At 40.1% G+C, this 27,155-nt stretch overlaps 1 protein-coding gene across 1 annotated transcript in view; it reads left to right on the forward strand.

Annotated features, from left to right (window-relative positions):
• The first annotated feature begins 748 nt into the window (after positions 1 to 748).
• SHISA7 (shisa family member 7) overlaps positions 749 to 27,155 on the forward strand; it is a 50,786-nt gene continuing 24,379 nt past the window's right edge. Inside the window, exons 1-3 of the mRNA XM_089494249.1 lie at positions 749 to 1,110; positions 9,371 to 9,525; positions 17,485 to 17,544. Of these exons, the coding sequence (XP_089350375.1) occupies positions 749 to 1,110; positions 9,371 to 9,525; positions 17,485 to 17,544 (577 nt within the window). The remainder of the gene's footprint in view (positions 1,111 to 9,370; positions 9,526 to 17,484; positions 17,545 to 27,155) is intronic.

Raw genomic sequence — 27,155 nt, forward strand, 5'->3', positions numbered from 1 at the left:
ACGCTGTCTGTCACTTTAAGAAAGACTGTACAGAAGCCGGAACTACTGTGCCTCCATATAGCACTGATTTATGTGATGCAAGAGCACAGACACTCTTGGTCAGAGTCCCAGGTGGGCATGGTGTGTAGCTGTTCTAGACAATGAATTTCCATATGCTGAGGGTTTAACCATTTAATATGGTTTATTGTAGGATACATAGATATTGTTTTTATTTTATTTTTTGTATATTGTTTTTATAGGTTGAAATACTGATAGAAATGAATGAGACTCAGAAACAGAATTTAGTTATACATAAATGACATGATTCATGATTTAAATGCAATAACAACTCAAAATAATTTTTTCCTTTCTTTTTTAGGTTTTCTTTGGAGTCCCTTTTTTTAGTGAAGATGTTTTATAAAAATTTAAGAAAACATTAGAAGACAAGTGTGAGGTACATCATTATTCTTCACAGAACAACCACAGCATCTGGAACGTGATCAACTCACCAAAATCAAAGGATACAATCACACATTTAAAAGAAAACATATTTGCTACTGTAATTGTCTGACGTGCCATGTATCATTTTTTGACAGTGTTACTAAGTGTTATTATGGATGCTGTCCGTGTACACTCAGCTCTCAGTTTTGGAGTTGTGCAAAGTGAATGGCAGATTAACCAAACACAGGCTTTGCCAATGCTGCTTGCACATATTAAGCGCCCACATGCCCAGAACACTTCTTCAGGAAAAATCCAAATCAACCCAGACATGTGCTATGGATACTATGATGTGATGGGGCAGTATGATGCCACATTTAACTGTACAACAGGCACTTTTCGATACTGTTGCGGCACCTGTCACTATCGCTTTTGTTGTGAGCATCATCACAAGCGCTTGGACCAGGACAGTTGTCGTAACTACAATAGCCCATTTTGGGCACGTGTTACCCAGCCTACCACTACCAGTGCTAACAGCAAGTTGAACAATAATGGACATGCAGCCCAAACTAATAGCACTGTCTATGTCATCTGTGGTGTCATTAGTTTCACCCTAGCCGTGGGCATCGGAGCAAAGATTGTATTCAACAAGACCTCTCGGCGCCCACGGGGGAGAGAGATTAATGTACCCAGGTGAGCAGAGAGGGTTGAATTAAACAAAAACTATTGCATTATTACAAAATATTGCATTATTATTATGTGACTTTCTAATCTAATATTAAACATAATTTGCCAGTTAATATGTAACTTGCTATATCAGGTAAAGTTAAAAAGGAGGGCCATATCAGCTTATTTAGAGTATGGTCAAATTGTAATTGATGTGTTACACTTATTCAGCTTTTAATATTATTATGAACCTTTAATGAAACTTTAAGGAGAAATGCTCAGTAATGATAGATAGATAAATAGTAGACTGGTAAATTATACAATACTCTCAGATAAATTACCCACTGGTAACAGGATGAGATGTGTGCCTCTCATAAATATACCTGGGAACTCTCTGGGTTTGACCTGGAGAACTCAGGGAGAAGCTCCGGTTCTCAGGGTCAACACCAGAATCCTACGGGTCGCAGGAGTGGGGTCTTGACACGCTCCACTCCCCGCCCATTTCCCCTTTAAATGTCAGTATGCAGTCCTGGCCCTTATCCCCCTGAGCAGAGGGTATTTTTGTTGATTATCCGTCAAGGTTGATGTAAATGTCCAATTTTTCCATGCACTCATCGTGAATACACCCCATTAAGTCTGTACTTGTTACAATCCCTACAAACCATTTTCTAAAAACTGAGCAAACAATTATTGAAGAACATAAGTGCTTATGTTACTTTGCTCTTTTGTCTTCTACGCCTTACAATTCAGTGGGTTACACTCTAAGTGATAAATCATTTTGTTTATAACAAACATATGGCAATGATATGAAAAGTACATTGCATGCCAAATTCAGGAAATCCTTAAAATGAAGAAAAACTTAACACTAATTAACAAAGAAATTAAAACTAATGGCTACAAATAATATACCCTTTAAGGTAAGGATCTGCACTGTGTTCCAGTAATATATGCTTCTTTGTGTATAAACTGCATTGTAAATAGACAGTGACTTAGTATGTTCAAACAATACCATTGCAGAGGGAAATATAGCATTGAGCTTCCTCTAATAATCTAATCTAGATGCTAAAAACATTAAAGTATAATGTTCTCATTAATGTGGATCTAGTATGGGAGATATTGAAGAGAAAAGGGACTATATCAGGGGCGTCCAACATGCGGCCCTTGAGGTGCGGCCCGCGTGAGATCGGCAGTCAGGGCAACCGGGATCACAAGAGCCCTGCTACTTACCTGTGGGAGGGTCTTTTGTACTGCACAGACGAAGCGGAACCCAGCAGAGTCACGTGAATGTACGTGAAATCACATGACTCTGCTCCAGTCCTGTATGTTCTGCTTTTTAAAAAAATACCCAGACCCTTTTTTTGATACCACCACCTCTCTTGGCTGTGAACTCGATATCTTTATTACTGGAAATAATCCCTTAATTAACATTTGTGTTAATTAACAGGTCACTGGAGAGGTCATTATATTGGCCCTGCATGTGCTGTATTAATAAAATGTTATAACATCCCCTCTAAGACAGCGGTCCCCAACCTTTTTGGCACCAGGGACCTGTTTTGTGGAAGATAATTTTTCCACAGGCCGTGGGCGGGGTGTTTTGGGTTTGATTCAAGTGCATTACATTTATTGTGCATTTTACTTCTATTATTATTACATTTAAAATATAATGAAATATATTTGCAACTTCTCTGGTTGTCTTTCCATCCATAAAAAGCACATACAATTGTGCCACTCTGCCCCCAGATATGCTACTCTGCCCCCCAGATATGCTTTATGCCCCCCTAGAAATGCCACTCTGTGCCCCAGATATGCCACTCTGCCCCCTGATATGCCACTCTGCCTGCTGATATGCCTTATGCCACCATTACCCCCTAGACATGGCACTCTGGCCCCTGATATGCCACTCTGCCCCCTGTTATGCCACTCTGTCTCCTGATATGCTTTATGCCACCATGCCCCCTAAATATGCCACTATACCCCCCTAGATATGCCACTATGCCTGCTGATATGCTTTATGCCCCGTAGATATGCCACTCTGGTCCCCTGATATGCTTTATGCCCCACTAGATATGCCACTCTGACCCCCCCGACTTACCAATGCACCCCCAGACTCCCTGGTGCCTAGTGGGGGCAGCCGGTGTACATCTGCACGATGCGCCTAGACAACCTCTGCTGCTGCTCGTCACATCCGCTTCTATGTTGGCGCTCCGTCAAGTGCCGGAAGTGCCTGCAGCAACAGGGTTGTCTGCATCACACAGATGTCCACGGCTGCCAGAGAGGAGGATCTACCCTGAACTGCCATGTGGCCAGTTGCTTATAGACCATGGCCTGGTACCAGTCCACGGCCCTGTGGTTGGGGACCCCTGCTCTAAGACACTGTTTATCTAGCATATATAGATGGAACTTTTTTAGTCTCTCTTCATAACTAAGATCTTCCAATCCCCTTACTAATTTTGTAGCATTCCTTGAAGTTTTTGTAGTTCCATAATAACCTTCTTAAGGACCGGTGCCCAGAATTGCACTGCATATTCAAGGTGAGGTCTTAATAGTGACTTATAAAGAGAGAAGATTATATCTTACACCTGTGAATCAATACACCGTTTTATGCATGCCAATGTCTCATTGGCCTTTGCAGTTGTTGACTGGCATTGTGCACTGTTGCTAAATCTGTTGACTACAGTTATTCCTAAATCCTTCTCCTTAGTAGTTGTTCCCAAGGAGATACCTTTGAAAGTATATGTGTCATTGTTGTTAATTATGCATAACTTTATATTTGTCTGTATTGAACTTCATTTGCCACTTGACTACCTGGTCCCCCACTCTATCTAAATCCTCCTGCAGAGATGCAAGATCAAGGTTAGACTAACTTTGTGTTATAAGCAAACACTGAGACATGACTCTCAATGCAATGTGGAAGATCATTAATAAATGAAAAAGAAGAAGACCCAGGACAGACCACTGAGATATTCCACTTAATAATTTGGTCTAGTTTGAGAATGTTCCATTTACAGCCACTCTGTGCATTATATTTTTTAGCCACATTCCAAATACATTTGCCCCTAAGTCTATTTCTAACAATTTGTACAGTAACATTTTATGTGGAACCAAAATCCAAATAGATCACATCTACTGCCACTCCTAGATCTATATTGTTACTGACTTCATAGAATGCTATTAGGTTGGATTGACAAGACACGTCTTCAAGATTCAAGATGTATTCTTGAATGTATGCCTTTACCAACTCTTCAAATAATGCCCCCACTACGGATGTCAAGCACAAACCAAGCTTTGCAGGTAAAGATCAATTGGAATTCACATAAAAACTCGGTACTCACGTACCGCACAGGCTAAATGGCTGATTTTAATAATATTTGCAGTTCATCAGGATTTCAAAAATTGCCTCCCTCTACCGTTGGCTAAATTTAACCCCATGATCAAAGGGATCATAGGATTAAAAATGAGTATCGGCCATTTTAAAAAAGGGAATGTGACTTTTTATAGCTATATGATCGCTGTGGTAACATTGGCTACCACAGTGATCATTTAGCTAGAATACTTAAACTTTTTTTTTTTTTTAAAGTTAAACTACTTTATGTTTAAATAATTTAATTTGGGGGTCTCTAGGCAATTTTGATCTTTTTTTATCTGCCTTAAGAGACCCCCAAATCATTTTTTTTACATTTTTATTTTTTTTCACTTAATATTTTTTATTCTTTTTTTACAATCTATATACCGTTGGAAAGGTGAGGCGATTACCTTTCCAATGGTATATGTTGGATACAGGCATCTAAGCAGCATGCCCCCATACCTCTTTAACTGACAATTGTCAGTTGTTAATAAAGTTGCGCGGTGACGTCATCGCGTCATTGCGCAAGACGTCACCGGGCGGATCGGGTGGCCCCGGTGATGCCCTTCAGTGTGAGGGGCAGATCGCCGAGGTAGGTGGTGATGGAGGTCCACAGACCTCCATCAAGGTAAGATAGTGCTAGTGACAGCATGGTGCCGTCGTTAGCACCTGACTGGGACTGCTAGCGACGGCACCATGCCGTCGTTAGCAGCCAGGGACTGTCCTGGGTGGTTACAAATTCGGCGGGGGGGGCAACAGGGGGGGCAAGGAATAACCTAGGGGGGGCAATTGCCCCCCCTTGCCCCCCTGTAGCGACGCCACTGGTTCTCACTAACAAAATGTTCCATTTCAGATAGTATTTATTTATATAATTAGATTTATATACTAAAAAAAAAACATTTGGGATTAGTTTGACTCTACTTTGCCAACAGGTTCTTATTTTACAATTGCTCCATTTTAATTGCTTTTTTGCAGGCTTTCTTGGCATCTTTGTACTCTGTAGGTAATGCTGCTGATCCCTTGCTTCATAATGTTTGAATGCCATTTTTTTGTATTTAATTTCTTGTTTTACGTTACTGGTAAGTGGTTTTAATTTCTGTCTTTTGGATTTGTTTCCCAAAGGTATATATTGATGTGTTTAATGTTGTGATGTTTACTTAAAGCTATTCCACTTGTCTGTGTTATGTCCAGAAAACAATCCTTCCAAGTGTATATGTTCAAGTGTCAAAGTTGGCCCTTCTTAAATTAAGTGTGTTGGTGGAGTAGTTACTAATTATCTTTTTAACCCCTTCGTGACAAAGGATGATTTTACTTTTTGTACCCTTCGTGACAATGGGCGTTTTAACATTTCTGCGCTGCTCGTGTTTAGCTGTAATTTTCTTCTTTCCCGTTTACTGAACCCACACACATTAGATATTGTTTTTTTCAGAACAAGAAGGGCTTTCTTTAGATGACATTGTTTTGATTGTATCATATTATTTACTATTAAAAAAAAGTATAAAATATGGTGAAAAATTTAGAAAAAAATGACTGTTTCTAACTTTTAGTTGAAAAATCTTTTACTCATCTATAAAAGGTAATAAAAAAACCTGCTAACTAGATTCTACTATTTGTCCTGAGTTTAGAAATACCCAATGTTTTTATGTTTTTTTGCTTTTTTCTGCACGTTATGGAGCAATAAGTACAGGTAGCGTTTTGCTATTTCAAAGCCATTTTTTCCAAATCTGGTAATTCTTCCCCCCATGTGCCATTTCGGGTATCTTTGAAGCCGGCCAATGCAATTTACCCCATCAAATCATATATTTTTGAAAACTAGACAGCCCAGGGTATTCCAAATGCTAGTATTTTAACCCTTTCCAAGCACTTATTCTACCATCAGCCTTTGTCAAACTTTATGGTAGTAATTTTTTTGCATTTGTTTTTTCACACACATTTTACTTTAGGTATGAATAAACAGGTTCTGGTATATGTCACTATCAAAAAACACCCCAATATGTGTTTAGCAACATCTCCTGAGTACAGCGATACCTCACATGAATGATTTTGCCTGGCTGTTTGGGGGCAAAAGGGCCACATTTGGGGCATGCACATTTTTCAATGTTGAACTTTGGCATTTGGGGATCCACTGCCCATGCCCTATTTGGTACATCTTTGAGCCGGGCCATTTCAGTGTGCCCAATAAAGCTATATATTTTTGAAAACTAGACACCCCAGGGTATTTCAAATGCTAGTATTTTAACTCTTTCCATGCACCATATCTACCACCAGTCTTTGTCAAACTTTGTGATAGTCATTTTTTTGCATATGTTTTGTCACACACATTTTACTTCAGGTATGAATTAAAAAAGTTCTCGTATATGTCACTATCACAAAACACCCCAATATGTGTTCAGCAACATCTCCTGAGCGCAGTGATACCCCACATGAATGATTTTGCCTGGCTGTTTGGGGGCAAAAGGGCCACATTTGGGGCATGCACAATATTCAATGTTGAACTTTGGCATTTGGGGATCCACTGCCCATGCCCTATTTGGTACATCTTTGAGCCGGGCCATTTCAGTGTGCCCAACAAAACCATATATTTTTGAAAACTAGACACCCCAGGGTATTTTAAATGCTGGTATTTTAACTCTTTGCATGCACACATTTTACCACCAGCATTTTTTCAAAGTTTGCAGTAGTATTTTTGTGTGTGTATTTTTCCCACACACACCTACTTTATGTATGAATTTACAGCTCCTGGTATATGCCGCTGTCACACGACACCCCAATATGTGTTCAGCAACATCTCCTGAGTACAGTGATACCCCACATGCATGGGTTTGTCATTTTTGGGGGGAACTAAAAGGCCACATTTGGTACGTGTGCATTTTTCTAATTGGAAATTAGATGTGTGGCCATCCTTCCCCCCGTGTTAATTGGGACCTTGTTGAACCCGGCCAATTCAATTTACCCCATCAAATCATACATTTTTTAAAAGTAGACACCCCATTGGCATTTAATATGCCAGTATTTTAACTCTTTCCATGCGAGAATTGTTTTAAGCTAATATGCTAATTTTAGGACTTGCTCACAAAAATATATTTTTTATATATATATATTTTTTTGCCTTTTTTTTTAATTTTTTTAACATTTTTTTTCAACTTGAAGGTTCCCCTGATAGTGACATCAGTGGGAAATTATTTTTACATTTTACTGTTTTTTTACTATTTTTTTTCTAATTATTATTAATTTTATTTTATTTTTTATTTTTTTCTAATCACACTGTGATTAGAAAGCTGAGCTCCATTGACTTGCATGGTTGAATGCAGTACCTATATTCAACCTGCAAGTGGAGCCAGAGTTCTCTAGAGGGTCTGGAGACCGTCTAGCGAACTTTTTAGACTTTATTGTTTTTCTTTATTGAATTTTCCCGGACCGCCGCCATCTTGCTGATGGCGACGATCACCGGCAGCTGCGGCTGTGACCGCTCTCCGGACCGGTCATAGTCCATCCCCAGGTAAGTGTTTGGTGTTTAAACGCTTTTAAAATGGGCGTCCGCCGCCATACAAAGTATGGCGGATGTTGACGCCCCGGGGAGGGGCCAGAGATGGCCCCTTTGTGCCGATAATGGCGTTGCTGAATGCCTCGAGGTCGAGGCATTACAGCAACGCCGTTTCGGTGCAGAAAGCGAAAATAGATCGCTTTCTGCACCCGTTTAATGACGTGCCGGTCCATTTGTCGTTATCGACTTGAATTTCCGTGACGTGCCCGGACCGGCAATTGTCATCAAGGGGTTAAATTAATCTGAAACCATGAAAGTGAAACCATGTTATGGACATTATTTTCAAAGTGTTCTCTTACTTGGATGTTTGTGATACGCAGCTAATTTGAAGTTATTACCAATTCCAGCCAAGCATCCATTCTGGTTCGGGTGTCAAATAATTATGACATCATTTTTCATTGAACAGGTTACAAAACTCGCTGCCCTTAGTGGAACTAGTTGTTCCACAATTCCGATCTATATCTGGGTATTTAAAATCCCCCATGATTAAAACTTCCCAGATTTGCAGCCTTTTCAATTTTCAATAAAAGTTTATCTTCCCCAATCAATGCCCTGTTTGTCAGTGTAGAACATATACAAACAAAGAATGTGCAACCTTTTTAATGTCTGTGCTCCACCCATAGTGTTTCCATGTTGGTACCATGTTAGAGTCATTACACACACCTTCCTTAATACTGGGCTTTAATTTAGAGTTCACATATAAACAAAACCCCTCCTCCTTTGCTATTTCCTCTGTAACCTAGTATGTTTACTGACCAGTCATGTGTATCATCCCACCACGTTTCTTTGACACCCATGTGGAACCCCAGTACCAGATCAACCTCCAAATCAAGATCCAGCTCCCATGTCTGGCCATTTGCCTCTGGCTTTTCTCAATGTCTCCTGAGTAATATGAGTGTGAGACACTACAGGCAACTCAGACAATACCTTGTCCATGGTCATGCTCTCTTTGTCCCTTAAGACGTGAAGCCCCCCAAAAAAGGAGGGATGTAAACCCCAGAAGTGGAATCCGTTGTCTAACCCGGGCACATGAGACCTGAGTGATTTTATCTTTATTAATATGAATTTTTGCAGCCTGGGGGACATCAGAAGAGGAAGAAGAAGATGCGGTATCCCTGACTGGAAAACCCCTCTTCCTCTTACTCTTTGTGACTTTGTGCAAATTTTGTGACTCTGTGGTGTTTATATCCTTATTCTTTCTCATTTACTTAATTGCATCTTGATGGTAAGACACAAGGCAAATATTTTTCTCTGTTGAGATAACTTAGTGACTCACCAATAGCGCTAGTAAATATAACACTATATTCTCTACTTATAGCAGTATTAAATAATAATTTATTATGTGTAAACTAGATTATTCCCTTCACTTACATATATATTTTTCTATAATTATCTTTCAGAGCCCTTGTGGATATTCTCAGACATCAGTCAGTTCAAGGAAGTCACGGTGAAAGAAACAATAGCACAACTCTAAATTCAGGAACACATGATAATGGGCTATCACGTCCACCCAAAAACCTTTACAACCCTATGATGTCTTTGAAAAACAATCATGGTGAGTAAGCAACAAAAGATATTAATTTTATAATGGCTGAAAAGTTGTTTTGCTGTTAGTTTTTTATTCATCTTTTTTCAGCTGCCTAGGTTTTAAATGTTTTCTAAGTTTTTGAAGTCATATAAGTAGGCATTTTACTATTTTTTTCAGTAGCCAAAACTGAATTGAGTAGATCATAAAATATTGGATGGGTTCACAAACATAAAATAAACTTGGAACATATCCAAATTATAGACTTATATCCACCAAAAAGACACAGAACTCTGCTTCAATTGAAAATGTTAACTAATTCTAGCATAAGACATGATCAGACATTACGATGCTCATGGGTCATATCCACTGCTTTGCCACTAAAATCTTATGTACGATGTATAAACAGGTAAAATATGCTATACTTATGCTTATATAACAGTAGACATTTTCACATTATCTGTGGGGTGTATCCCTTTATAGTTTTCGTTGGTAATTATTTCCAGAAGTCATCATTGTCTACAGAACATGCTGCTTTGACTTGTAAATATTTTTGTTGTCTATGGCATTTGATTGTTATATTAACCCCTTCCGGACCGTGACGTACCTGGTACTTCCTGGTCATATGTCACCACCAGACCGGGACATACCAGGTACGTCATCCCTAAAAACCGTCCCCACATCGCCACAATCGAGCCTGTGATCACTCCCACAGAGTGATTCTGTAGGCTGAAAATGCGATTGCAGAAAAACCTGCAATCACATTTTCAGCTGCCACGGGCAGCTTCAGGAAAGGGGGTTGAGTGTTGATTGGGTCCCCACACCTGACACAACATCCCCCTGCTGCCTGATAGCTCCATGAGAGCGACAGTGCAGCGTTAACCCCTTCAATGCTGCAATCAAAGAGACTCCTCCCTGCAATGGCTGGTCTATATGGGATATGGGCCCAGCAAACCAATTTCTGAAAATTCCAAATTTGAAAACTAAAATGCGCATGTTCCAGTTTTGCCCTCATAGCTTCCTCAAAAAATGCATGAACCATGCATGTGAGGTCTTATTGGAACCGGGGGATGTTGGTGTTTGGTGCAGTTGCACATATTCTATACAAAATATAATATGAAATCTAAAGCAACATTGCAACATATGCAAAAAAAATTGGCAGCAAGGGGCGATAAAATCCCTGTTTGAAAAGTGTCAAAATGACCCTAGTTGTACACCTTGACTTATCTACTGTTCATAAACATATAATTTTGGGGGGATAATCAGTATCTGTGACAACTATTGCAGTTATTAGACTACCATGCCAAATTTGAAAAAAAAATGACATTTTAAAAACATGATGCATGCCTTGCAATATTTGCCCTATACTGGTCAAAATAGATGAAAATCCTGGCCATATTGGGTGGTTTCCAAATCAGGACAAGTTAATGAATATATTTTGGAGAATTTTTTCCCATTGGTTCAATGTGTGTACAATTTGTATGGATACAAAACTGTAAAAAAATGCATTTTTTTCATTTTTTCCCCACTTTTTCCAGTTTATTTCAAACAAAACAATGTACTACCCAGCCAGCTTAATATGGTTTCAAATGAAAGCCCTACTTGTGCTGAAAAAAACAATATATGGATTTGTGTGGGTGCACTAATTGATAAGAGAGAAATTACAGTTGAAGAAAGACATAGCAAAAACACAAAAACGGCTCTGGTCCTTTAGCGACACCTTAGTATCAACATCCCGGTCCTGAAGGGGTTAATCTTCTTAGTGTTAGGTTAAAAGTGCTTCATAATTTCCAATAGTCACAAATGTGTTAGGATAGATTCTAAATGATTCCTTGCGTTATGGGAAATATAATAACAATGCAACATTTACTTTAACTGGTATCTCCATGGAAAAACTACTAAGGAGAAGAATTTAAGAATAATTGTTGACAACAGACTTACCAACAGTGCGGAATGCCAGTCAGCAGCTGCAAAGGCCAATAAGATAATGGCATGTATTGATTCATGGGAGGAGGATATCATCTTGCCTCTTTACAAGTCAAAGTTCACCTTGAATATGCTGTGCAATTCTGGGCAGCAGTTAAGGACATTATGGAACTAGAAAAAGTCCAAAGGAGGGCTACAAAATTTAAGTTATGAAGAGAGACTAAAAAAGTTGCATCTAGAAAACTGGCGTCTTAGAGAGGATAGTATAACATTGTATAAATGTGCAGGTCCATTATAAAGCACTCTCTAGTGACCTGTTCATTAAAAGAAATGTAACAAAAACTGGTAGAGCAAAGATTACAATGACAACAATTCTTATAGTAAGGACAATAAAGGTATGGAATTCATTGCCAGGAGAGGTCCAATGAATGTCTTGAAAGAGGATCTGTTTTTTTTTATTATTATTTTTTTTTTTTTTTAAGAAAAGCAGAACATTTTGATCCACGGAGAAATCTGATTGCATTTTGGAGTCAAGAAGGAAATGTTTTCAAAAATCAGAAAAAAACTTAATTTGGGTTTATTTGTCTTCTTTTGGATCAAAAGCAGGAAGAATATGTAAAAAAAAAAAAAGGTTAAACTTGATGTACTTTAACCTAAAAAATTGAATTACTAAACAGTTACTACACCATTGTTAAAGCAGGTTTCCACCTTGCATCATACTGTTATGTGAAGAGGCAAACATGATCCACCGGTGCCCTTGCAGGTACACATTACATCAGGTGGTAATGGCTGTCAGGAGGAGGAAGGCAGCTGTAGGGAAAGTAGACAGTGTTTATAAGCAAAGCTCAGCTCATTTGACTAAAATAATAAAACAATATTAGCCTTTAAAGCTCATGTGTATATATTTAGCTGTCCCATGAGGCCTCACCAACAATGAACACATATTAAAGTGCTTTGTAAATACCTTAATATGTATTCTTCAACATGTTTAGGGGATGTGGCTAATCACCAAGACAGATGTCAGAATAGGAGACAAGCTCTCCCACATCACCACGATTAATCACGGCAAAATGTTTCTAAAACACCCAATGGGGGAATCTATTAAAGGACAGAGTACCCCCAGACCACCAGTAACTTGCCAGACCTTATCAAACCCCTCAGTTCAGGACCTATTGCTTTTGTTGGTGGCCTCTTTCACCTCTGAAGGGAGTGAGGAATCACAATACCTCTGAAGCAAATGGTAAATGCATATCATTGCTGGCAAAACCAGCAATAAAAGAACATATCCTCGCCTTCACTAGCAAACTAAAGATTCATGCAGTAGGAATTGCACACTCTTCGGGCAGACATGTAACAGAGAGTAATAAGAGAAGTGTCTGGGGTAAACATTAGAAAAAAATAAACACCCTTATTTTTTCTTAGCTTAAGATAAGGCAATTAAGCCAAGGAATCAATAGGACTCAACTGGTTACCCCACTAAATCCCTCTAGATTGTAAGCTTGTTTGAGCAGGGCCCTCCTCACCTATTGTCTCTGTAAGTGAATTTGTTATGTTACATACTACTTGTTATGTCCTGTCTACCCATTGTACAGTGCTACGGAATTTGATGGCGCTATATAAAACAATAAATGATAATAAATGACTAGGGATAGAGTGGGCTATAATCTATTGCAGCTCTTTGTAGGATAGGATGATGAATGGTACTGGCTACTGGTCTGGTGGAACAATCTATAAATACACTCATTGTATGCTATATAAAAAGAAATTTGAACCATTGAAAGCATGCAAGACATAAAAGTTGAGGAGTGAATGGATTTTGGGTTGTGGGGAAGAGTTAAAGGGTACGGCGTGAGTTGTAAAAGAATGCAAGATGAGGAAAAGATGAGGTAGAATAAGGGGAAAATAGGTAAGGGAGAGTTTAGTAGGGGTGTTTTTTTGAGATGGTACAGCATAGTCCCATAAAGGTTTTTATATGCAATGTGTAATATGTAATGAATAAATGTGTTATATGATGTCTCAGCAAAGGTTTTCAGGTAATGTTTTTTTAGTTTTAGTTGGAATTCTTGCAGGCTGGTGCAGAATAGTCCACATTTTATAATCTCCTCCCTTAGAGGATGGTTAAACCCTCTAATGAATGTTTTTAGCCTGAATTCTCCTGAAGAAGGAATCTTCTTTGTTTAAGGAACTGAGATGATCTGATTTTTTCCATAACTATGATTCAGGAGACCTATTTTAAGCAGTAAGCGATAAAAGATTTGTCACAGGGTATTTTAGCAATTCTCCTACTGGGTTGGGGTGCTGTTGGCTAATGTTCCCTTGACCTTTTTAGGAGAAGGAAAGACACAGAGGGCATATTCATGTTTGCAATGAGTTGACTGAGTGTACAAAAAATGCATTAGTGTGTAAAAATGCATTAAATCATAATATAGTGAAATTCTTAAATTGTACATTGATTACCTTGATATTTTTATTTGGTGCTTGATCGCCAGATGGACTTCATGCATCCTGATCATAGCCTTCGTAAGGTCAGGCTGAAGTTGGAAAATAAGGCCAAGGTCACAATCGCTGTTCCGATTCATCCCAGAAGAAGGGCTTTATGCACTGGGACACAGTCATGCTACAGCAGGATACGATATTTCCAAAAGTGGTGCTACAAAGTTGGAACCATAACATTTTCTAAAATATCTTTGTATGCTGTAACAAAGGGGCTTAACTCAAACCATTAAAAACAGACCATTATCCCTCCTCTACCAAACTTTACAATAGGCACTATGTCACGTCCGCCGTCACTAAATGAGCACTTACCGCAGACGTTCTTCAGCCCTGAATCACTTAGCAAGGAATTGAGCCCCAAGCTAAGTGGACTGGTAGTTATACTTACCAGATGTCCAGTTATACTTACTAATGTGTTTGAATAAAAAAAATGACTACTGCAGACTTTGTCAAAGGCTAGTGGTCGAATTGTCAATGGACAGTGTTAAAATACCATCATTAGAAATACCCTGGGTTGTCTAGTTTTCAAAAATATATGTTTTTTTATGGGGTAAATGGAAAATGGGAAACTTCAATGATATCCCGTGGAGGAAGGGTGACCAGATGTCAAAATTCCAAGTTGAAAAACTGAGTTGTGCATGTCACAAATGTGTCCTTTTAACCCCAGAAAACTCAACAAACCTATGCATGGGTGGTATCACTGAATACAGGAGGTGTTGCTGAATAGATACTGGTATGTTGACAAAGGCTGGTGGTAGAAATACTACATGGAAAGGGTTAAAATACTAGTATTTTAAATACTCCAGGTTGTCTAGTTTTCAAAACTGTATATTTTGAAAAAGGGTAAATTGAATTGGCCAGCATGAAAAATGTCCCAAATCCCACATGGGGGCAGGATGACCTGATCTAAAAATTTCAAATTGAAAAATGTGCAAATCACAGATGTCGCCTTTTTAGCATCAAACAACTCAACAAACGTATGCATGGGTGGTATCACTGCACTCAGGAGATGTTGCTGAACATATATTGGGGTGTTTGGAAGTGGCATATACCAGGAGCTGTAAAGTCATAATTGAGGTACAATGTGTGTGAAATAAATGCAAAATTACTACCACTGTTTGTTAGTAGAATTAGTGCATGGAAAGAGTTAAAATACTAGCATGTGAAATACCCTGGGTTGTCTAGTTTTCAAACATTTATGGTTTGATGTAAATACATTGAACTGATCATCTTCAAATGAATCCCAAATAGGTCACGGGGGCAGAATGACTAGATTTTGAAAACAATGATTTTGAAATGACTATATGGGGACAACAGGCATGGAAAAGAGAGTCCCCAAGTGTACAGGTAGTGCCTTCACAGATTATCTGAGCTCTGGTAGCATAAGGCACTATACCACTCAAAAGCAACTAAAGAACTGCCTTGTGGCTTTACCTGTACAGAGTTAATTACTACTCCAAAACCCAAGGAAACCTTGGACAAGATGTTGGATTATTTCCAGCCACGGCAGCAACATAAAGGTTCTTTGCTGTTCAAAACTAAACTGCCAAATTCCCCAGACAATTGAGAATCACATAGCAAGGAGATTGAGCCTGAAGAGACATTGTACCCCCGCGCTCTGCATCAATAGCCGGCGCGTAGTGATGAGGGAGCAGTAAAGCGAGGTCTGAAGTGACAGACCTCGTGCTCCCACCACAGGCCTGAGAATGAAGAATCAAGTGAAGCTTGTGAGAACCAGGCTTCATTTTATGATGGATGAGGTTAATAAGGCATTAATCTGGTCTATAGGGTTCTATGAAAAAGCCAATAAGCCAATACTTTTCCAGTTTATGGTTGGGGCTTAAATTTGCATGCCAACCAATTAATGTATATCTATCAAGACCATATCAACACACGTGGCTGCCTTAAAATTGACCCTCCACCCATTGACAAATGTTTGACAAAATACTTCCGGAAAATTGACAGTTTTAGTTGAACAAACTGTGACGGAACCCCCATCACTGAGGCCCTGGAGAGGCTTGAAAGCCATCCTACTGACTATTATTATTATTATTTATTGTTTTATATAGCGCCATCAAATTCCGTAGCGCTGTACAATGGGTGGACAGGACATAACAAATAGTATGTAACAAAACAATTTGACTTACAGAGGAGGAGGTAATAGAAATACATTTTGAAGCCATGGGACTTAATGGGGTGTCAACTGGGATGTTGAAGTCCCCAAGGATAACAGAAGGAATATCAGAAGAGAGAAAGAGAGGCAGCCATGAGGAGAAGTGGTCAAGAAAGATGTTAGCTGGGTCAGGGGGACGGTATATAACAGCTATGCGTAAGGAGTTACGATTAAATAGTCGGATAGCATGGACTTCAAATGAGGAGAAAGAGAGTGATGGAGCAGAGGGAATGGGTTGAAAAGAGCAAGTTGGGGAGAGTAGGAAGCCTACCCCACCACCCTCCTTGTCATCAGATCAAGGAGTGTGAGTGAGGTGGAGGCCACCATAGGAAAAAGCAGCGGGAGAGGCAGTGTTACAAGAGGATAGCCAGTTACATAAGAGACCTCCAAATCATGAGATTGCAAATTAATTTTTTTATTTTTTTTTTACAGTTGAAGCTTGATTTTTCAGAGGGAGGGACCTCTAAACACCAAAATAACCCAAATAAACTATGTGTTGTCTAAAAGCAAACCCAGGTAGACTACTGCAGTCACAAATCAGGATCACAGCATTTACAGTTGTTTTACCTCTACCTTTTCAAATTTCGTGTGCGTATCAGGACGAATGCTATTTCATTGTCCCTCCTTTTTCAAAATATAAGTAATTCTTTATCAAAATGAAAACATAACTTTTAAGATCAATTAAAATATACTTACAATCAGAATTGTACCACAAAAGAACACAATCAATTAAAATATGCAACTTTAATCTAGGTAGTCATGGGTAATCAAGTATCACACTACTAATTATACTAACTGCATACTAGAAATAAATTATGCCACCCTAACAATATAGATAAAATGTTCCAAAATATTGCCACAATGTACTAACAAGATGGTAAGATTTCTAAGCCAGTAGTAATTAACATCAACAATGGTGGTTACTTTTCTCAATTCAAACATTAGTTGATAATAGCTATACATTTTCTTGGACTTTTATCCTAAAGTTTGGTTTTTGATTCATTTTTTTTAAACAGAGAGTATTTTAGTATTTCTTCTGTTCTGTTTTACCTAAAATGAACTCTAGTGCTGTCCATTGCTGTCCATGTGCCATTCATGCGTATCTAGATCACATCCTGACCTTACAACATGCACCCATCTCCTCACAATTATTATTACAATTAAAAAGTTGTTAATTTAATACTCACCTCAAAATCAGTGCAGTGACCATGTATAGTCTGTTTCTTTCTCTCACAGGGCCACAATAAGCAAAATACAATTGTTGCAAACATGCAGGAAATTAAATGGATTTAATACTGTGTTAACATTTTAGAGATTAGAAATATGGAAATTATTGATGTTATTTCTTGTTTCTTTAAAACAATGCAGCAGACAGAACTAAATTATTTTTCTTTCAGATAATATACATCATAACTTTATTCTGACAGTCAACAGTCCAAAGCACTCAGCAACATTAGGTAAGTCTTTTTTTTATACATAATCCCTATAGGTGATGTCTGAACTGTTTACATTACATGAGCTACTGCTTTTTATTACCATAAAATCTGGTTTATAATAGGCACCTGTTAGGCCCAATTTTATAGGCATATGTTAAGTGTCTGTATAACATAAGCACCCTAAATCAAGCCTCCCAGAATTTAAAATAAAATAAATAAAAAAAAAAAAGGGATTTTAACACTATTTTATAAACTATTTTATAGAACAAATGTAAAATATTGTCAGGAAACTGGGTCCATACGGACGACTGTAATGACCCAGCGCGCCCAAAGATGGAGTTCACGGGTGATGAGCATCTAGGGTTGTGCAGCCACACACCAGCGCCCAGATATAGCAGCAGATGTAGTCCAGAACGAAGTTAAATCCTGCAGGCTCCCTGGAACAGGCATGAGACATTACACAAGACTCATGTGCAGGATGCTGCAGGCTGGGAGTGTGGAAGCTAAGTAGAGGCTATAGAAGAAACATAACAAGCAAGGGATAGGGAGACCAGGCAAGAAACATAATAGACAAGATATATGATACAGGGCACTACATGGAACAAGACATGAACAGGACACCCCTCTACCGGGGATAAGGGACAGACTGATACACAAAAATACAGAAACTAGCCTAGGACTGTTTGATAACTATTGGAGATTCCGTCACATCTTATGGCCATAGTATGCTTAGCCCACCACTACGCCAAAGTACTCCAATGACAGTGGGTCCTAACGCTAATCCCTGGTGACAGAGGTACGAAACAAACTAAACATGTAACCCAAACACATAGCACTGAGACATACCTTTAGACTGCAGACTGAGACAAACAGAACACACGGGGGGGGGCACACCTTATAAAGGATACAAAGCAAAAGCAAAGAGCTGAAGCAGAAGCAAGGAATGGGAGATCAGAACAGTGCAAAAGGAAATCCAGGAATGGATTCAAGCAAAACAGGGAAACTGAAACAAGAGTGAGATATGCAGCTCCGCAGCCTGGGTAGGATCATGACAAATATAGAAGTTTCTATAGGTGTGTCTCCTTCTCGCATGAGACCCATGTACTATGTTAGCAGCAAAAAGAACACAAATCTACTGGGAGCTGAGCACAAAGACAACAAGTGCATGGCTTGAGTGTAAAGAGATGCAAATGCAGCTGGTAAACCGAAAGGGACAAGAAAAAAAGAAGCTGTCAGGTGATGAAAAATATGAAGAATGAATATGACAGTAGGTGATAGCTGAAGAAAAACACCTAGCTGAACAACAATAGCTGACTAGTGTATTTAGTACCCACAATAAATGTGGGCATCAGCACAGGCCCCAGGGCTAAAATACCTTTTTTGGTATAACACTTCCCCATGCCTTCCTTTGGTGACTAAAAAGAGAATTGATTGCCTGTTATAACCATAATTTACAAAAATAAATGCAGTAAATGAGTATACAGTATACTAACACAAGTGAGACAGGGTGTGCTGAATTTTGTCTGATTAATGACTAGCCGTCAATCCTATTTGATAATTTGATAATCTCATGTGACTACAAGAAAGAAAGGCTGTATTGGCCCTTCAAGCATCTCTCCCTGATGTAGATACAAAGGTCAGTTTACTATGTATTTGAGTGGTCAGTCAAGCCCAGAGTAAACTGACCAGCCTCCCCTGAGATTGCATGCTAATATTCACAAAATTAAACGTGGTCATTTTCAGGCATTGATATGTGAGTTGAATGAAAATTTGCATGTGCTCATAAAATTAAAAAATACTAGGGGAAGAGGTTGAGGGAGGTATTATTTAGGACTTTGCCCCTCTCCAGCTCCCCCACCTTATTTGTTGTTTAATAAACCTCTGAACTACTAGCTTATTTTGAACTTGCGTCAACTTGAATCTACAGTTGAGTGCATGTGAGTTTTGTGTGATTTCTTTGCAAGTGCAAAGGTAATTTTGCATTAGTGAATTGGTAGGTTGGTCTTTTGCTGCTGCAAATAGACCTCAGAGTGTATTGATGATAGCTAATGGACTTTTCCACAGTTTTTATATTTTACTTAATGTTCTGCACACTTTTCCTTTCGTGTTATGATTTGTTCTCAGGAGTGAGCATTTGTTTTGTTGTCTGGATATACACCGATGAGCCATAACATTATGAACAATGACAGATGAAGTTAATAACACTGATAATCTTATTATCATGGCACCTGTAAGCAGGTAGTATATATTATTCAGCAAGTAAACATTTTGTCCTCAAGGTTGATGTTTTAGAAGCAGGAAAAATAAGCAAGCGTAAAGATCTGAGTGACTTTGACAAGGGCCAAATTGTGTTGGCTACTTCAAAACTGAAGCTCTTGTGGGAACTTCCCAGTCTGCAGTGGTCAGTAGCTATCAAAAGTAAAGAAGGAAGAACGATGAATCGGAGACAGGGTCATGGGCAGCCAAGGCTTATTGATGCACGTGGGGGGCGAAGGCTGGTCCATGCGGTCAAATCTAACAGACAATCTACTGTTGCGCAACTTGTTGAAAAAGTTAATGCTGGTTTTGATAGAAAGGTCAGAAATCCACTAGGGGGCGCTCGTGTATCTCAACAAAACAAAAAACAAATGATAGTGTAGATGTAGAGATATATTTTACAATCAATATGTCCCAAATTTTGCACTCACACTTTGTCTGAGTCAATCAAGGTAGTAGCTCAACCGTCCGCCTGGTGGGTTACGGATGCGGCATATATAAAACAAAACACATAAACAAGCCAATAGTGTAATATTGCTTAGAGGTGGGAACCGCAAGAATGAAGTTGCACTTACGCTTAGGTAGAATGATTTGTGCCCGTAGTATCAAGATGTTCCTCCTTGTAGTTGGATTCCAATGGCAGAAAAAGTTCTTCACAAATGAAGATACTGCACACCGAAAATCAAGTAAAATAATATTTTATTATCTAATTTGTTCAGGGTCTTCTCACCATATATAGTTAGAGAAGACCTCTATATAAATAGCAGAAAAAACGACTGTATGAAAATGTTAAAAAACTGCAGTATGAGGCTTTTACAAAAGCCTTTTCGAGAATTGTTTTAAAAGATTCAAAAAGCTTTTAAAAAAGCTATTAAAAGATAGTCCAAAGTCCGAGTGAAAGAAAAGGTAGTCCTAGGTTTCAAACTCTACGCGTTTCGCCTGGTTTGGCTTCATCAGGAGTGTTCGGAAGTGTTTTGCCGGTGTCTTTTTAAAGTTTCGCGCCGTCCGTCTGTGCGTCTGACGAATCGGTCCATCAGTGTGTCTGACGGCACGGCGTATCGGCGTCTGACGTGACGGCTTCTAGTGAGGAGATGCCCTACTTCCGGGTTTCGATCGGCATAATTCTCTCCGATACAGCATAGTCAGATGAACAGAAGAAAAATGTAAGTATGCAGGATAATCCATGTACATAAATTTGTTGAGGAGGTAATGAAATAATATAATAAACTATATGTATTTAAAAAAGATAAGAAATAAAGAATCGAAAAAGTAAATGAATTTTGTAATGAACTGTATATATAAAGAATAATCAAATACTAAATGAAAAATCATAAATACAGAATTGTATAAATACCTGAATTAAAGAAAATTCCGTATTGTGTCTGTGTAATAGTATGAGTATATAATGTACGTAGAATTTTGTATGTGTATATATGTGAACCGTACTGTGTGTATATGTGTGTGAAAAAAAGAGAAATAAATACATGAATTCTAATATATGTATGTAAAAATATGGAAATACTGAATAAAAATAAATATAAATAATAAATGAAAAATATAAAATATAAATATCTGGAGTAAAGAAGATTCTATATTATGACTGTATACTAGTCTACGTATATAATGTACATAAAATCTTTTATAAGTATATATATGTGAACTGGGAAATTAAATGAATGAACTGTATTATGAACTGTATTATGTGTATATGTGTGTGATCAAGGAAAATAAATGTATGAACTGTATTGTAAAAATGTTGAATAAAAAATAAAAAATATATATAAGATAAAATAAACAAAATGGTGTTCTGTAGGTGTATGCAAAAATACCAATCAATAAATAAAAGATAATATTCAGTAAGTGAGTGATAGTCATTATTTTACATACAACATTCTATGTGTATGTATATAGGAAAAAAAAAAAAAAGTGTGAGTGCAAAATTTGGGACATATTGATTGTAAAATATATCTCTACATCTACACTATCATTTGTTTTTTGTTTTGTTGAGATACACGAGCGCCCCCTAGTGGATTTCTGATTTTACTACAACGACACCTGGAGAGTGTTTCTAAGGGTTGCAGCTGCGTATCCAGCATAGTGAAAAGAAAGGGAAGTTATCCTTTATTTATTTATTTAACATTTTCTCCTATTTTCTAGACTTGGTTCTATTCTTTTTGTTTGATAGAAAGGTGTCAGAACACACTGCATTGCAGTTTGTTGCGTATGGGGCCACATAGCCGCAGACCAGTTAGGGTGCCCATGCTGACCCCTGTCCACTCCTGAAAGCGCCTACGATGGACACGTGAGCATAAGAACAGACCACTGAGCAATGAAAGTAGGTGACCTGGTCTGATGAATCACATTTTCTTTTACGTCACGTGGATGGTTGGGTGCATGTGCATCGCTTACCTGGAGAACACATGGCACCAGGATGCATTCCCTTTCGTGGGAGCATAGCACGGTCGGGCTGTGGTGGCAAGGTACGTGCCTGACACATAGACTCCACTAGGTCTCTGTGCTGTATGTGCTGTGGTATCTGGCACCAAGACATTAGCAGCAAGTCCTGTAAGTTGCAAGATGGGGCGTCCGTCGTTGTCTCCACTCCCATATACAGCTCCAGTGCCGCCTTCCTCGGCGTGCTCGATCACGGGAGGCAAGGGGGGGCGTGTCTGCAGGCCTAACGCATGATGTGACGCCTGAGATCCATCATGCCGGTGCTCAGATATTCTGAGACACTCTCTGTGCTACAGCTCTTTGCTCACGTCCCTTTATTTGACCCTGCCTTTTGTTCACTGCCTGCCTATTTACCCAGATTGACTTTTGACCCTGCCTTTTACTCGCTGCCTGCTTACCGACCCGGGGGTTCCCTCTTGACCCTGCCGTTTTATTTGCTCACTGCCTACTTGGCCTCGGACTTCCTCATCACTCCTCTTCCAACTCTAGCTAACAGGTGCCTTATCGTGCCTAACACTATGCCTCGACAGGTCAGGGCTATTTAGCAGCAAAGGAGGGACCTATGCAATATTAGGCGGTCATAATGTTATGGCTGATCAGTGTATTGTTGGTTGGCTTTTGTTTTCTGAATGAACTATTGCTTATTGTCATGTGAGTGCATGTTATATTATTTATGTTTACTGTTTATTATGATGTTATGGTATAGTATGCATATACTCCAGGTCCTCTGAACCAAGATGTTTGTATTGAAAGTATTCTTTTTTTTAAGTGCTATCATAAGGTCAACTGTAAACTAATTTATGGATGTTATCAGTTACAAAGTTACTTGATTAAAATTAATGTAACGTTCATGGAAATAGATTTGATATTTTGCACTTAAATTGAAAGGTAGTTTTCCTTATGTTATTGCTATCTTAATAATTACCTTTTAAAAACTCTCTCTTTTTTATACCCTAATGTATGCAGCAATGAAGTGGAATGGTAGAAAAACCCTAAACTCATTTAGTAGGTGAAGCTGTAGCGCCCAGTTCACCCGCACTTAATAGAATGACCACCATCAATCCATGTATAACCCCCCCCCCCAATTTTGAAAGAATCGTCTTGAGCTTGAAAAAGTATTTTTGATTACAGTTGATATTGCAAATTGTAAACTCAATAGATTTATTGGGGTCTCTTGCACGAGAATTGAGTCCTGTAGCTCTGGCCAGCTTCAATGAGTTTGTTGAAATAAAATAACTCATGTCTGGATTGTAGTTCGGGTTGACTGCCAACTTGTTGCATCTTATTGTTCTTGACTTGTCTTCTCAGGCAGAGACAGGATCTTGGAACTCCAATAGGACTCACTGACTTGACATCCAACTTGAGAGGCTCACATAACATACTGTTAGAAATCTTGGGATTACAACCAGTAAAAGTTATATGCCCATGTCACCACCAGGAGGTTCTGTGGTTGCTATGATTCCTGCGTTCCTGTGTCAGCCATGTTCTAGTTCCTAAACATTTGTAGATATCTGCTAATCAAAGGTGTTAATGACCAGAATTGACCCCAGCTTCCTTTGCTGGAGCATTGTTTTCCTGACCTGTGATTCATTTCTTCTTGGTGTTTGCCTTTGATGATTTTGTTTTTGACTCCTAGTTGTGGACTCACCTGAAATTCTATAGAGAACTCTGGAAATAGCCGACCTGAACAGATTGATAAACCTGTAAGATTGTCCTTTGTCATAGAAATCCTCCAAAAAATGAAGGATGAAATTCAAAGGGACTGTATGAGGATCCACTTATTGTCCCACACACCAAATGTGCCAGACTCTCCAGGCTACCTTGTAATACTTGCGCGTGCCTGGAGCCCAGAACTCCCGGAGCAGGAGTCGAGCCACTTCTGATAAGTCGAAGCCTTTTCGCGGACACCCGATATCATCCAGGCAACCAAGGATAGATGCCCTTCTAGAACCAGTGGGTGAGGGAGAGGAGGGAAAATATGGAAGCGCCAAGGGATCTTGGACGGATGTTTCCAACCAAGCTGGGAACCACAGCACGGAGGGCCTCAATGGAGTGACCAGAAGCAGAACTACCTGAGAGCGCCTGAGATTCTGAACTACACGAGGGATCATGGAGAATGGGGGAAACGCATAAGCTCCCAAACTATAGCCACTCCTGCAGAAATGCATCGGTTGTCAGGGCTGCCAGGTCCAGAAGCCAGCTGAAAAAGTGGCTCAACTGAGCGTTAGTCCAGGAGTGTTGAAGCTCTGAGAAAACTTCCCTGTGGACTCTACAGTCCCTCAAATCCCTCCAGTGCCTGGAAAACCAATCCACAAACTGGTTATCCTCCAGTATTCTGCTTGCAGGATAATGTTGCAGAGTAATGACCAAATCTCCTTCTTGATGGCAGTAATCTTAGACATGGGAAGATGCAGCAGAGACTCCACGGAGTCGACTTTAAATCCCAGAAATTGGATCTTCACCATGGGGCAGAACTGAATCCAAAAGGAAGGGTCTTAAATTGCCAGACGTGACCTTGCCAGAGGAATCTCTTATGGTCCAGATGGATGGGAACTGCTAGGTAGGGGTCCTTTAGGCCTAGTCTAGTCTCCTGCCATCAACAGGTCCCGCAGCAGATGGATGCCTTCTATTTTGAAATGGCTGTACACCACAAAAGTGTTCAATGCCTTGAGGTTGATAACTGTGCGAAACTCTCCAGATCGCTTTCTTACCAAGAAGATGGAGCTAAGGAACCCCGGAGGACCTGAGTCCCTCTGAATCGCACCTTTCTCTAGGAGGTTGAGGAGTTCCATATCCACCAGATCCTGCTCTGCACGGCTTCTGTGAGGAGCATCTGCTTCAAAAGGAGAAGAGACAAAGTCTATCTGGAAACCCCTTACTGCCTGGAGGACCCAGAGGTCTGACATAATCCAATCCCAGTTGAGAGATCCTGCCGGCAACCTGCGGCAGAGAAGAAGGAAAGAAAGCAGCCATACTCACCATCGTGGGATCCTCCTCTCTGAAAAGGTACAGCTCACCTTCCTTTGCCCGTGAAAAGGACGAACGGTAACCAGCCGCTAAAGGAGGGTGCGGGTTGCCCATAGCTTCTGGAGCCTTCTGGTTGGTAATGGTTGGAGACCCGGCCCGTGGTCGCCCACCCTGGCCGAGAAACGTGGTCTCTCCTGAAATACCCCCCCTTATGGAAGTCTTTGCATTGCTCCACGACGTCATGACCAACACATGTCAATTGAGCTCCTGGACAAGGGTATCGCCAAGGGGAGGCCTTTAGCAGCTGCACCCAGTTTCTTGGAGCCCAGCTCGGCCAGACAAGCATCCTGCGTCCAGGAGGCAAACTGAGGGTAGAGCCCAATCTCGTATGAGGCTAGAATCTAGACTCATATCCTGGAGGAGGGCCTGGTCCACTAGGGAGAGTATCTGGGTGATTGACCCCACAAGATCCAGGAGCTTGTCCTGGGCCGACTTGAGCCCCTGCTTTAGACCCTTACGAGGATCGCGCTTGATGTGAGACAGGAGCTGGAGGGCGTTTAGCTTGAACTCCAGAGTGACCTCAATCTTGTCCATTACATTCAGTCCACGGTTTGTTGTGCACCTCTCTCCAAGGGCCAGCACAACCATTTTTGTAGATACTTACAAATGTGCCCCGGCAGGGCCCATTTTGTGGTCCTTGGATGCTGCATGGCCATAGGGTTGAAAAGGACTTCATCCGAGGGCTCTAAGACCCAGGCGTCTGGTTGGCCCGAGGGCCATAGAAAACATTGACTGGTGGGGCTCACCCACCGTGTATTCGGGCACAAAGCGCAACATCCGCCCTCCAGGGGAATCCAGAGTGTCAGAGAGAGCGGATTCGCTCGACTCCCCTGCAGGCCACTCATCCAGAAGAGTCAGAGGTCCTTCTGAGAGCCCTTCCTTCATGGAGGAGTGGACAGAGCATCTAGGTGCAGCTGTAACAAGTGAAAACAGCAGGTAGGAGTAAGCTACACTGCCGACAAGGCGAAAACAAGATGGCTGCATAAATTGTGCGATAGCGAGACCTCGTGGTCATAAGTAAGATGACCGCCAAACTGACTTGAAGCCAGGTCGGAGACCTAGCAAGATGGCCCCCGCGGTGCCGACATCACAAAGATGGCGGTGAGACCTCGCAAGATGAGAATGTCTCCAAGATGGCCACCGCAAGGGAGAAGAAAACAGTGGAAAACACTACAAAGTATAGCAAACGGAGAAAAACTTAAACAATAAACAGGAGGGAAAACTGGTTAGAATGGAAGAGAAAACCCCTGTCAGGTCCCCAAAACTAGGAGCCAACTAACCAGTCAGTGAGCAGCAAAGAAAGAGGAAGAGGAGGGGATATTGATGGGGTTATATACTCCTGCACTGTTATCTGGTTCTCTTACGTTCTTGTGTTCACCTTTTCTTTGCTGTTAAGTTGGTGAGAGTAAAGGAAGTAATGCAAATATGAGCCTTCTGTCTTGCTGTAAAATTCAAGGCTTCAGCTGCATGCACTAACTAACTATGCTGTACAAGCCATGTACAAACAGACCCAAAATTCCCCTCTCTAGGGATTCTGCTCACTATTTTGTATTATATGACTCCTCCAATGCAGTTGTAAATACACTTCCAGCTCACCTAACACTGAAGGAAAAAGCTGGCAATTGCACAGCATTAACTAACCCATCCTCACCTGCATCAATCCTCTTAAGCCCCCATACAGATGGTTTTACATACTAAATGATGGAAATAAGATTTTGGTTCATAATAATCCTCTTTTAATGTGCAAAGGCTCAGCTAGGCATTGGGTTCAAGGCAGGCTCTCCCAGGTATACCAGAGCTAGCATTTTGAACTACCTAACATCCATCTACTATACGTTCCAGCAATCCAGTGTAGAAAAAACTTGCGGGCACGGGCGGTTTTGCTGGGGCTGCGG

This window comes from Sceloporus occidentalis, unplaced genomic scaffold, assembly GCF_023333645.1.
Source record: "Sceloporus occidentalis isolate IW3139 unplaced genomic scaffold, rSceOcc1.0.p SCAF_70, whole genome shotgun sequence".
In the NCBI taxonomy this organism is placed as follows: domain Eukaryota; kingdom Metazoa; phylum Chordata; class Lepidosauria; order Squamata; family Phrynosomatidae; genus Sceloporus; species Sceloporus occidentalis.